Source organism: Oncorhynchus keta, chromosome 16 (genome assembly GCF_023373465.1).
Source record: "Oncorhynchus keta strain PuntledgeMale-10-30-2019 chromosome 16, Oket_V2, whole genome shotgun sequence".
Taxonomy (NCBI): domain Eukaryota; kingdom Metazoa; phylum Chordata; class Actinopteri; order Salmoniformes; family Salmonidae; genus Oncorhynchus; species Oncorhynchus keta.
In genome coordinates this window covers 13,637,959-13,652,871 of record NC_068436.1, presented here as the reverse complement: position 1 = coordinate 13,652,871, position 14,913 = coordinate 13,637,959, and the positions used below count along the sequence as shown (strand labels likewise).

The window sequence follows — 14,913 nt, the reverse complement described above, 5'->3', positions numbered from 1 at the left end:
CTCAGACAGGGGGACATGTCAGGACTGGAGTCTGACACCACACTACACTCAGACAGGGGGACATGTCAGGACTGGAGTCTGACACCACACTACACTCAGACAGGGGGACATGTCAGGACTGGAGTCTGACACCACACTACACTCAGACAGGGGGACATGTCAGGACTGGAGTCTGACACCACACTACACTCAGACAGGGGGACATGCCAGGACTGGAGTCTGACACCACACTACACTCAGACAGGGAGACATGCCAGGACTGGAATCTGACACCACACTACACTCAGACAGGGGGACATGTCAGGACTGGAGTCTGACACCACACTACACTCAGACAGGGAGACATGCCAGGACTGGAGTCTGACACCACACTACACTCAGACAGGGAGACATGCCAGGACTGGAATCTGACACCACACTACACTCAGACAGGGAGACATGCCAGGACTGGAATCTGACACCACACTACACTCAGACAGGAGGACATGCCAGGACTGGAGTCTGACACCACACTACACTCAGACAGGAGGACATGCCAGGATTCTGACACCACACTACACTCAGACAGGGGGACATGTCAGGACTGGAGTCTGACACCACACTACACTCAGACAGGAGGACATGCCAGGATTCTGACACCACACTACACTCAGACAGGAGGACATGCCAGGACTGGAGTCTGACACCACACTACACTCCGACAGGGGGACATGTCAGAACTGGAGTCTGACACCATACTACACTCAGACAGGAGGACATGCCAGGATTCTGACACCACACTACACTCAGACAGGGGGACATGTCAGGACTGGAGTCTGACACCACACTACACTCAGACAGGAGGACATGCCAGGATTCTGACACCACACTACACTCAGACAGGAGGACATGCCAGGACTGGAGTCTGACACCACACTACACTCCGACAGGGGGACATGTCAGAACTGGAGTCTGACACCATACTACACTCAGACAGGAGGACATGCCAGGACTGGAATCTGACACCACACTACACTCAGACAGGGGGACATGCCAGGACTGGAATCTGACACCACACTACACTCAGACAGGGGGAGGGATGGAAAACAAAGGTGGAGAAGGACACAGCAAAGAGAGGTGTAAAGAGATTAATGGGGGTGAGTCAGAGAGAGAGAGAGAGAAAGAGAGAGAGAAAGAAAAGGAAAGAAGTCCCTCATCTGCTGCTGGTGTGAATGGAAAGAGGAAGGCACTGAACATCAGTTTGTCTTGGACACGTCAAACCTGTCCAAACACACCAGGCCCACCTACCACCACCGGAGAGGCCAAACAATTACATACAAGACACCTTTAACCACTTGAAAGGATGGACTCATATGCCCTCCTGCTCCAGTACTGGGGTCGAGTTTCCAATGGATTTCCGTACGTACGTGTGTCTCACCACAGGGAATTGAGGCCCTGCTCAGAACAACGAGGGGAGAAATGGGGAGACACTTTCCTAGCAAAAACACGTTTATTTGTCTAGGAAAGTGTCTCCCCATTTCTCCCCTCGTTATTCTACTGCTCCCTTCTCATCTCAGCAGCTCTTACTGTACTGTACTGCACCTCACTGTACTGCACTGCACCCTACTGTACTGCACTGCACCCTACTGTACTGCACTGTACTGCACCCTACTGTAATGCACTGCACCCTACTGTACTGCACTGCACCCTACTGTACCCTACTGCACTGCATCCTACTATACTGCACCCTACTATACTGCACCCTACTGTACTGCACTGCTCCCTACTGTACCGCACCCTACCCTACTGTACCGCACCCTACTGTACTGTACCGCACCCTACTGTACCGCACTGCACCCTACTGTACCGCACCCTACTGTACTGTACCGCACTGCACCCTACTGTACCGCACTGCACCCTACTGTACCGCACCCTACCCTACTGTACCGCACCCTACCCTACTGTACCGCACCGCACCCTACTGCACCGCACTGTCCTACTGTACTGTCCTACTGTACTGTCCTACTGTGAGAGTGGAAGAGTTAATACACTGTTACTAATAGTATACTGTACCCTACTGTACTGTACTACTGTACTGTCCTACTGTGAGAGTGGAAGAGTTAATACTGTTACTAATAATATACTGTACCCTACTGCACCCTACTGTACTGTCCTACTGTACTGTCCTACTGTGAGAGTGGAAGAGTTAATACTGTTACTAATAGTATACTGTACCCTACTGTACTGTCCTACTGTGAGAGTGGAAGAGTTAATACTGTTACTAATAGTATACTGTACCCTACTGTACTGTCCTACTGTGAGAGTGGAAGAGTTAATACTGTTACTAATAGTATACTGTACCCTACTGTACTGTCCTACTGTGAGAGTGGAAGAGTTAATACTGTTACTAATAGTATACTGTACCCTACTGTACTGTCCTACTGTGAGAGTGGAAGAGTTAATACTGTTACTAATAGTATACTGTACAGCAGGCCAGGATAGTCAACTTCTGATTTCATTAAGACATTAGAAGGGGAGGAAACAGAATCAACAGAACATCTTTTCAGGTACTGTCCATCGGTGGCTCGCTTTGAGTCAGGACCCTCGTAAGACATCACAGTGAGGGATGTTTTGCAAAAGGAAATGATAAAATGCCATTATACTGGGAAAGATAGGTAAATCTTTTAGTTGGAGTTCAGATCAGAATTAATGGAGGATTGGACACTGTGTGAAAATCCAGCACTTGCAGAGAGAGGAAATTAGGAATATATATAAAGTTATTTCTATAGTCATGTGAGACAAAATAGCTGTAAGTAGCAGTAGAAGTACTGTTTTCCGTTAAATGTACTCCAATCAGGGAGGGATGGTAGGGGGAAAAATATAAAGAAATAGAAAACCTAAATTAGGGGGATTAGAAATTATGCAAACAATTACTTTGATAGATTGTGGGTTCTATTGGCAAATATTAAAGCTGATCTACCCTCAAAAAGAGCAAACCTCACCCACCTGGCACTCCAGGCAGGCAAACGCTAACAGTGTTTGAAAGAAATCAAGTAGTATTTGCACCCATGTCTGGGGGAAACTCTAGACTCCCAACCTGTGGATGAATGTAGAATTATTTGGATATGTGGTGCGGAGCTAATGGGGTGTTTGGTAAACATGGGTGGCATATGGGCAGCGCTATGTGTGTGTATGTTTGTGTATGTGTGTGTGTTTGTGTGTATGTTTGTATTTGTGTATATGTGTGTGTGCCAATGGTCTCCAGCTGTCAGCACCACAGGGCCACCCCGCTAATGGGGGCTCAAGTCGGCACGTCATCCACAGACCCCCCCCCGTCACCCCCTCTTCCTGCCCCTTAAAAGCCTGTCACCTATGGGCCATTGTTCCCAGCCGGTCCTCCTCCCTCTGGTTCTCCCCTGGTCCCCTCGTCTGTCTGTCTAAAGGTGTAGAGTGGGAGTTTGGCTCAGGACCATGTTTCCACAGCGCTAATCCATTCACCCTCATCCGCCCTCCTTACACCCCAAATCACACCTCATCCCTTCACATAGAATCACACCTCACCCCTCTCTGAGGACGAGAGGAGACGGGTTCAAAACCAGAGCTTACGTTTCCCAGGGTTAGGATGGAGGGATGATGGTGGGGAGAGGAAAGACTATAGACGGGCTAGTATGAGTCAAAGCAGAGACCGTTGTTTAACATGCTAGCAGTCAGAGACCATCGTTTAACATACTAGCAGTCAAGGACAGGCAAGGCTATTCCATTGGGCCTCTATCTACACTACTGAGGAGATGGGTTTGTATTGGGCACGGTACAGGGCACGGTACTGGACACGGTACTGGACACGGTACTGGACACGGTACTGGACACGGTACTGGACACTGTACTGGACACGGTACTGGACACGGTACTGGACACGGTACTGGACAAGGTACTGGACACGGTACTGGACACGGCACTGGACACGGTACTGGACACGGCACTGGGCACGGTACTGGGCACGGTACTGGACACGGTACTGGACACGGTACTGGACACGGTACTGGACACGGTACTGGACACGGTACTGGACACGGTACTGGACACGGTACTGGACACGGTACTGGACACGGTACTGGACACGGTATAAGGCACGGTATAAGGCACGGTATAGGGCACGGTATAAGGCACGGTATAAGGCACGGTATAAGGCACGGTATAGGGCACGGTATAGGGCATGGTATAGGGCATGGTATAAGGCATGGTATAAGGCACGGTATAAGGCACGGTATAAGGCACGGTATAAGGCACGGTATAGGGCACGGTATAGGGCATGGTATAAGGCATGGTATAAGGCACGGTATAAGGCATGGTATAAGGCACGGTATAGGGCACGGTATAGGGCATGGTATAAGGGCACGGTATAGGGCATGGTATAAGGCATGGTATAAGGCATGGTATAAGGCATGGTATAAGGCATGGTATAAGGCACGGTATAAGGCATGGTATAAGGGCATGGTATAGGGCATGGTATAAGGCATGGTATAGGGCACGGTATAGGGCATGGTATAAGGGCATGGTATAGGGCATGGTATAAGGCATGGTATAAGGCACGGTATTAGGCATGGTATAGGGCATGGTATAAGGCATGGTATAATGGCACAGTATATGGCATGGTATAAGGCATGGTATAAGGGCATGGTATAAGGCACGGTATAGGGCACGGTATAGGGCACGGTATAGGGCATGGTATAGGGCATGGTATAGGGCACGGTATAGGGCACGGTATAGGGCACGGTATAGGGCACGGTATAGGGCATGGTATAGGGCACGGTATAGGGCACGGTATAGGGCACGGTATAGGGCATGGTATAGGGCATGGTATAGGGCACGGTATAGGGCACGGTATAGGGCATGGTATAGGGCACGGAATAGGGCATGGTATAGGGCATGGTATAGGGCATGGTATAGGGCATGGTATAAGGCATGGTATAAGGCATGGTATAGGGCATGGTATAGGGCATGGTATAAGGCATGGTATAAGGCATGGTATAGGGCATGGTATAAGGCATGGTATAGGGCATGGTATAGGGCATGGTATAAGGCATGGTATAGGGCATGGTATAAGGCATGGTATAAGGCATGGTATAAGGCATGGTATAGGGCATGGTATAAGGCATGGTATAGGGCATGGTATAGGCATGGTATAGGGCATGGTATAAGGCATGGTATAGGGCATGGTATAAGGCATGGTATAAGGCATGGTATAAGGCATGGTATAGGGCATGGTATAAGGCATGGTATAGGGCATGGTATAGGGCATGGTATAAGGCATGGTATAGGGCATGGTATAGGGCATGGTATAAGGCATGGTATAGGCATGGTATAGGGCATGGTATAGGGCATGGTATAGGGCATGGTATAAGGCATGGTATAGGGCATGGTATAGGCATGGTATAGGGCATGGTATAGGGCATGGTATAAGGGCATGGTATAGGGCATGGTATAGGGCATGGTATAAGGCATGGTATAAGGCATGGTATAAGGCATGGTATAGGGCATGGTATAAGGCATGGTATAGGGCATGGTATAGGGCATGGTATAAGGCATGGTATAAGGCATGGTATAAGGCATGGTATAGGGCATGGTATAAGGCATGGTATAGGGCATGGTATAAGGCATGGTATAGGGCATGGTATAGGGCATGGTATAAGGCATGGTATAGGGCATGGTATAGGGCATGGTATAAGGCATGGTATAAGGCATGGTATAGGGCATGGTATAAGGCATGGTATAAGGCATGGTATAAGGCATGGTATAAGGCATGGTATAAGGCATGGTATAAGGCATGGTATAGGGCATGGTATAAGGCATGGTATAAGGCATGGTATAGGGCATGGTATAAGGCATGGTATAAGGCATGGTATAGGGCATGGTATAAGGCATGGTATAGGGCATGGTATAAGGCATGGTATAAGGCATGGTATAGGGCATGGTATAAGGCATGGTATAGGGCATGGTATAAGGCATGGTATAAGGCATGGTATAGGGCATGGTATAAGGCATGGTATAGGGCATGGTATAAGGCATGGTATAGGGCATGGTATAAGGCATGGTATAAGGCATGGTATAGGGCATGGTATAGGGCATGGTATAAGGCATGGTATAAGGCATGGTATAAGGCATGGTATAAGGCATGGTATAAGGCATGGTATAGGGCATGGTATAGGGCATGGTATAAGGCATGGTATAGGGCATGGTATAAGGCATGGTATAGGGCATGGTATAGGGCATGGTATAGGGCATGGTATAAGGCATGGTATAGGGCATGGTATAGGGCATGGTATAGGGCATGGTATAAGGCATGGTATAGGGCATGGTATAAGGCATGGTATAAGGCATGGTATAGGGTATGGTATAAGGCATGGTATAGGGCATGGTATAAGGCATGGTATAGGGCATGGTATAAGGCATGGTATAGGGCATGGTATAAGGCATGGTATAAGGCATGGTATAGGGCATGGTATAAGGCATGGTATAAGGCATGGTATAGGGCATGGTATAAGGCATGGTATAAGGCATGGTATAAGGCATGGTATAAGGCATGGTATAGGGCATGGTATAGGGCATGGTATAAGGCATGGTATAGGGCATGGTATAAGGCATGGTATAGGGCATGGTATAAGGCATGGTATAGGGCATGGTATAAGGCATGGTATAGGGCATGGTATAAGGCATGGTATAGGGCATGGTATAAGGCATGGTATAAGGCATGGTATAGGGCATGGTATAAGGCATGGTATAAGGCATGGTATAAGGCATGGTATAAGGCATGGTATAGGGCATGGTATAGGGCATGGCATGGTATAGGGCATGGTATAGGGCATGGTATAAGGCATGGTATAAGGCAGTATAGTACATGGGCATGGTATAGGGCATGGTATAAGGCATGGTATAAGGCATGGTATAGGGCATGGTATAAGGCATGGTATAGATGGCATGGTATAAGGCATGGTATAAGGCATGGTATAAGGCATGGTATAGGGCATGGTATAAGGCATGGTATAGGGCATGGTATAAGGCATGGTATAAGGCATGGTATAAGGCATGGTATAGGGCATGGTATAGGGCATGGTATAAGGCATGGTATAGGGCATGGTATAGGGCATGGTATAGGGCATGGTATAGGGCATGGTATAGGGCATGGTATAAGGCATGGTATAGGGCATGGTATAGGGCATGGTATAGGGCATGGTATAAGGCATGGTATAAGGCATGGTATAAGGCATGGTATAGGGCACGGTACTGGACACAGCACTGGGCATGGTATAAGGCATGGTATAGGGCATGGTATAAGGCATGGTATAGGGACATGGTATAAGGCATGGTATAAGGCATGGTATAGGGCATGGTATAGGGCATGGTATAAGGCATGGTATAGGGCATGGTATAAGGCATGGTATAGGGCATGGTATAAGGCATGGTATAGGGCATGGTATAGGGCATGGTATAAGGCATGGTATAGGGCATGGTATAGGGCATGGTATAGGGCATGGTATAGGGCATGGTATAAGGCATGGTATAGGGCATGGTATAAGGCATGGTATAGGGCATGGTATAAGGCATGGTATAGGGCATGGTATAGGGCATGGTATAAGGCATGGTATAAGGCATGGTATAGGGCATGGTATGGGCATGGCACTATAAGGCATGGTATAAGGCATGGTATAGGGCATGGTATAAGGCATGGTATAGGGCATGGTATAAGGCATGGTATAGGGCATGGTATAGGGCATGGTATAGGGCATGGTATAGGGCATGGTATAGGGCATGGTATAAGGCATGGTATAGGGCATGGTATAGGGCATGGTATAGGGCATGGTATAAGGCATGGTATAGGGCATGGTATAAGGCATGGTATAGGGCATGGTATAGGGCATGGTATAAGGCATGGTATAGGGCATGGTATAAGGCATGGTATAGGGCATGGTATAAGGCATGGTATAAGGCATGGTATAAGGCATGGTATAAGGCATGTATATAAGGCATGGTATAGGGCATGGTATAAGGCATGGTATAAGGCATGGTATAAGGCATGGTATAAGGCATGGTATAGGGCATGGTATAAGGCATGGTATAAGGCATGGTATAAGGCATGGTATAAGGCATGGTATAAGGCATGGTATAGGGCATGGTATAAGGCATGGTATAGGGCATGGTATAGGGCATGGTATAGGGCATGGTATGGGCATGGTATAAGGCATGGTATAGTAAGGCATGGTATAAGGCATGGTATAAAGGCATGGTATAGGCATGGTATAGGGCATGGTATAGGGCATGGTATAAGGCATGGTATAAGGCATGGTATAGGGCATGGTATAGGGCATGGTATAGGGCATGGTATAAGGCATGGTATAGGGCATGGTATAAGGCATGGTATAGGGCATGGTATAGGGCATGGTATAAGGCATGGTATAAGGCATGGTATAAGGCATGGTATAAGGCATGGTATAGGGCATGGTATAAGGCATGGTATAAGGCATGGTATAGGGCATGGTATAAGGCATGGTATAGGGCATGGGCATGGTATAGGGCATGGTATAGGGCATGGTATAAGGCATGGTATAGGGCATGGTATAAGGGCATGGTATAGGGCATGGTATAGGGCATGGTATAGGCATGGTATAAGGCATGGTATAAGGCATGGTATAAGGCATGGTATAAGGCATGGTATAGGGCATGGTATAGGGCATGGTATAAGGCATGGTATAAGGCATGGTATAGGGCATGGTATAGGGCATGGTATAGGGCATGGTATAAGGCATGGTATAAGGCAGGTATAAGGCATGGTATAGGGCATGGTATAGGGCATGGTATAAGGCATGGTATAAGGGCATGGTATAAGGCATGGTATAAGGGGTATAAGGCATGGTATAGGGCATGGTATAGGGCATGGTATAAGGCATGGTATAAGGCATGGTATAAGGCACGGTATAGGGCATGGTATAGGGCACGGTATAGGGCATGGTATAAGGCATGGTATAAGGCATGGTATAAGGCATGGTATAGGGCATGGTATAAGGCATGGTATAGGGCATGGTATAGGGCATGGTATAGGGCATGGTATAAGGCATGGTATAAGGCATGGTATAGGGCATGGTATAAGGCATGGTATAAGGCATGGTATAGGGCATGGTATAAGGCATGGTATAAGGCATGGTATAAGGGCATGGTATAAGGCATGGTATAGGGCATGGTATAGGCATGGTATAGGGCATGGTATAAGGCATGGTATAAGGCATGGTATAAGGCATGGTATAGGGCATGGTATAAGGCATGGTATAGGCATGGTATAGGGCATGGTATAAGGCATGGTATAAGGCATGGTATAAGGCATGGTATAAGGCATGGTATAAGGCATGGTATAGGGCATGGTATAAGGCATGGTATAAGGCATGGTATAGGGCATGGTATATGGTATAAGGCATGGTATAGCATGGTATAAAGCACGGTATAAGGCATGGTATAGGGCATGGTATAAGGCATGGTATAGGGCATGGTATAGGGCATGGTATAAGGCATGGTATAGGGCATGGTATAGGGCATGGTATAGGGCATGGTATAAGGCATGGTATAAGGCATGGTATAAGGCACGGTATAGGCATGGTATAGGGCATGGTATAAGGCATGGTATAGGGCATGGTATAAGGCATGGTATAAGGCATGGTATAGGGCATGGTATAAGGCACGGTATAAGGCACGGTATAGGCAGGTATAGGGCATGGTATAGGGCATGGTATAAGGCATGGTATAAGGCATGGTATAAGGCATGGTATAAGGCATGGTATAAGGCATGGTATAGGGCATGGTATAAGGCATGGTATAGGGCATGGTATAGGGCATGGTATAAGGCATGGTATAGGGCATGGTATAGGCATGGTATAGGGCATGGTATAGGGCATGGTATAAGGCATGGTATAAGGCATGGTATAAGGCATGGTATAGGGGTATAAGGCATGGTATAGGGCATGGTATAGGGCATGGTATAGGGCATGGTATAGGGCATGGTATAGGGCATGGTATAAGGCATGGTATAAGGCATGGTATAAGGCATGGTATAGGGCATGGTATAGGGCATGGTATAAGGCATGGTATAAGGCATGGTATAAGGCATGGTATAAGGCATGGTATAGGGCATGGTATAGGGCATGGTATAAGGCATGGTATAGGGCATGGTATAAGGCATGGTATAGGGCATGGTATAGGCATGGGGCATGGTATAGGGCATGGTATAAGGCATGGTATAGGGCATGGTATAAGGGCATGGTATAAGGCATGGTATATAAGGCATGGTATAGGGCATGGTATAAGGCATGGTATAGGGCATGGTATAAGGCATGGTATAGGGCATGGTATAAGGCATGGTATAAGGCATGGTATAGGGCATGGTATAAGGCATGGTATAGGGCATGGTATAGGGCATGGTATAGGGCATGGTATAGGGCATGGTATAAGGGCATGGTATAGGGCATGGTATAGGGGGTATAAGGCATGGTATAAGGCATGGTATAGGGCATGGTATAAGGCATGGTATAAGGCATGGTATAGGGCATGGTATAAGGCATGGTATAGGGCATGGTATAAGGCATGGTATAAGGCATGGTATAAGGCATGGTATAGGGCATGGTATAGGGCATGGTATAAGGCATGGTATAGGGACATGGTATAAGGCATGGTATAAGGCATGGTATAGGGCATGGTATAGGGCATGGTATAAGGCATGGTATAGGGGCATGGTATAGGGCATGGTATAAGGCATGGTATAAGGCATGGTATAAGGCATGGTATAGGGCATGGTATAAGGCATGGTATAGGGCATGGTATAGGGCATGGTATAAGGCATGGTATAGGGCATGGTATAGGCATGGTATAAGGCATGGTATAAGGCATGGTATAAGGCATGGTATAGGGCATGGTATAGGGCATGGTATAAGGCATGGTATAAGGCATGGTATAAGGCATGGTATAGGGCATGGTATAGGGCATGGTATAGGGCATGGTATAGGGCATGGTATAGGGCATGGTATAAGGCATGGTATAATGGGGACATGGTATAAGGCATGGTATAGGGCATGGTATAGGGCATGGTATAAGGCATGAGTATAAGGCATGGTATAGGGCATGGTATAAGGCATGGTATAGGGCATGGTATAAGGCATGGTATAAGGCATGGTATAGGGCATGGTATAAGAGCAGTATAAGGCATGGTATAGGGCATGGTATAAGGCATGGTATAGGGCATGGTATAGGGCATGGTATAAAAGGCATGGTATAGGGCATGGTATAAGGCATGGTATAGGGCATGGTATAAGGCATGGTATAAGGCATGGTATAGGGCATGTTATAGGGCACAGTATAGGGCATGGTATAGGGCATGGTATAGGGCATGGTATAAGGCATGGTATAAGGCATGGTATAAGGCATGGTATAGGACATGGTATAGGGCATGGTATAAGGCATGGTATAGGGCATGGTATAAGGCATGGTATAGGGCATGGTATAGGGCATGGTATAGGGCATGGTATAAGGCATGGTATAGGGCATGGTATAAGGCATGGTATAGGGCAGTATGGTATAAGGGCATGGTATAGGCATGGTATAAGGCATGGTATAAGGCATGGTATAGGGCATGGTATAGGGCATGGTATAGGGCATGGTATAAGGCATGGTATAGGGCATGGTATAAGGCATGGTATAAGGCATGGTATAAGGCATGGTATAAGGCATGGTATAAGGCATGGTATAGGGCATGGTATAGGGCATGGTATAAGGCATGGTATAAGGGCATGGTATAGGGCATGGTATAAGGCATGGAGGTATATAGGGCATGGTATAAGGCATGGTATAGGGCATGGTATAAGGCATGGTATAGGGATGGTATAGGGCATGGTATAAGGGGCATGGTATAGGGCATGGTATAAGGCATGGTATAGGGCATGGTATAGGCATGGTATAAGGCATGGTATAGGGCACAGCACTGGGTATAAGGCATAAGGTATAGGGCATGGTATAAGGCATGGTATAGGGCATGGTATAAGGCATGGTATAAGGCATGGTATAGGGCATGGTATAGGGCATGGTATAAGGCATGGTATAGGGCATGGTATAAGGCATGGTATAAGGCATGGTATAAGGCATGGTATAGGGCATGGTATAAGGCATGGTATAGGGCATGGTATAAGGCATGGTATAGGGCATGGTATAGGGCATGGTATAAGGCATGGTATAGGGCATGGTATAAGGCATGGTATAGGGCATGGTATAAGGCATGGTATAGGGCATGGTATAAGGCATGGTATAAGGCATGGTATAAGGCATGGTATAAGGCATGGTATAAGGCATGGTATAAGGCATGGTATAAGGCATGGTATAAGGCATGGTATAGGGCATGGTATAAGGCATGGTATAGGGCATGGTATATGGGGGCATGGTATAGGGCATGGTATAGGGCATGGTATAAGGCATGGTATAGGGCATGGTATAGGGCATGGTATAAGGCATGGTATAGGGCATGGTATAAGGCATGGTATAGGGCATGGTATAAGGCATGGTATAAAGGCATGGTATAAGGCATGGTATAAGACATGGTATAGGGCATGGTATAGGGCATGGTATAGGGCATGGTATAAGGCATGGTATAGGGCATGGTATAAGGCATGGTATAAGGCATGGTATAAGGCATGGTATAGGGCATGGTATAGGGCATGGTATAAGGCATGAGGTATAAGGCATGGTATAAGGCGTAATGGTATAAGGCAAGTATAGGGCATGGTATAAGGCATGGTATAAGGCACGGTATAGGGCATGGTAGGCATGGTATAAGGCATGGTATAAGGCATGGTATAGGGCATGGTATAAGGCATGGTATAGGGCATGGTATAGGGCATGGTATAAGGCATGGTATAAGGCATGGTATAAGGCATGGTATAAGGCATGGTATAAGGCATGGTATAGGGGCATGGTATAAGGCATGGTATAGGGCATGGTATAAGGCATGGTATAGGGCATGGTATAAGGCATGGTATAGGGCATGTTATAGGGCATGGTATAGGGCATGGTATAAGGCATGGTATAGGGCATGGTATAGGGGCATGGTATAGGGCATGGTATAAGGCATGGTATAAGGCATGGTATAAGGCATGGTATATGGGGCATGGTATAAGGGCATGGTATAGGGCATGGTATAAGGCATGGTATAGGGCATGGTATAAGGCATGGTATAAGGGCATGGTATAGGGCATGGTATAGGGCATGAGCATGGTATAGGGCATGGTATAGGGCATGGTATAGGGCATGGTATAGGGCATGGTATAAGGCATAGGGCATGGTATAGGGCATGGTATAAGGAGCAAGTATAGCATGGTATAAGGCATGGTATAAGGCATGGTATAAGGGCATGGTATAAGGCATGGTATAAGGCATGGTATAAGGCATGGTATAAGGCATGGTATAAGGCATGGTATAGGGCATGGTATAAGGCATGGTATAGGGCATGGTATAAGGCATGGTATGGACATGGTATAAGGCATGGTATAGCAGATGGTATGGGCATGGTATAAGGCATGGTATAGGGCATGGTATAAGGCATGGTATAGGGCATGGTATAGGGCATGGTATAGGGCATGGTATAAGGGCATGGTATAAGGGCATAAGGCATGGTATTGGGTATGGTATAAGGCATGGTATAGGGCATGGTATAGGGCATGGTATAGGTCATGGTACTGGTCACGGTACTGGACACGGCACTGGGCATGGTATAGGGCATGGTATAAGGCATGTTATAGGGCATGGTATAAGGCATGGTATAGGGCATGGTATAAGGCATGGTATAGGGCATGGTATAAGGGCATGGTATAGGGCATGGTATAGGGACATGGTATAGGGCATGGTATAGGGCATGGTATAGGGCATGGTATAGGGACATGGTATAGGGCATGGTATAGGGCATGGTATAAGGCATGGTACTGGGCATGGTATAAGAGCATGGTATAAGGCATGGTATAGGGCATGGTTAGGGCACGGTATAAGGCATGGTATAGGGCATGGTATAGGGCATGCATGGTATAAGGCATGGTATAAGGCACGGTATAGGGCTGGTATCACGGTACTGGACACAGCACTAAGGCATGGTATAAGGCAGGGACATGGTATAAGGCATGGTATAGGGCATGGCATAGGACATGGTATAGGGACATGGTATAGGGCATGGTATAGGGCACGGTACTGGTCACGGTACTGGACACAGCACTGGGCATGGTATAGGGACATGGTATAAGGCATGTTATAGGGCATGGTATAAGGCATGGTATAAGGCATGGTATAGGGCATGGTATATGACATGGTATAGGGCATGGTTTTGGGTACGGTATTGGGTAAGGTATAGGGCATGGTATAGGGCATGGTATTGAGTACTGTATTGGGCATGGTATTGGGTACGGTATTGGGCATGGTATTGGGTATGGTATAGGGCATGGTATAGGGCATGGTATTGAGTACGGTATTGGGTACGGTATAGGGCATGGTATAGAGCATGGTATTGGGTAAGGTTTGGGCACGGTATTGGGCACGGTATAGGGTACGGTATTGGGTACGGTATTGGGCACGGAATTGGGTACGGTATTGAGTATGGTATTGGGCATGGCATTGGGTACGGTACTGGGCACGGTACTGGGTATGGTATAGGGCATGGTATTGGGTATGGTATAGGGCATGGTATTGGGTATGGTATAGGGCATGGTATAGGGCATGGTTTTGGGCACAGTATTGGTCAGTACGTGTGTGCGAGACTCACCACCTGCATGGCGGAGCTCCTTGGTGGGTGTGGCTCGATGAGCAGCTGACATGGGGTCTGTCCAAAACTCCTGATCTGTGCCTCCACAGCCTGGCGAGAGGGAGAGA

General features: G+C 47.4%; 1 protein-coding gene across 1 annotated transcript in view; it reads right to left on the bottom strand.

Annotated features, from left to right (window-relative positions):
* The window catches only part of LOC118395562 (lipopolysaccharide-responsive and beige-like anchor protein), a 405,339-nt gene that overhangs the window by 48,739 nt on the left and 341,687 nt on the right, over nt 1-14,913 (bottom strand). Inside the window, 1 exon segment of the mRNA XM_052464349.1 lies at nt 14,807-14,896. Within this exon segment, the coding sequence (XP_052320309.1) occupies nt 14,807-14,896 (90 nt within the window).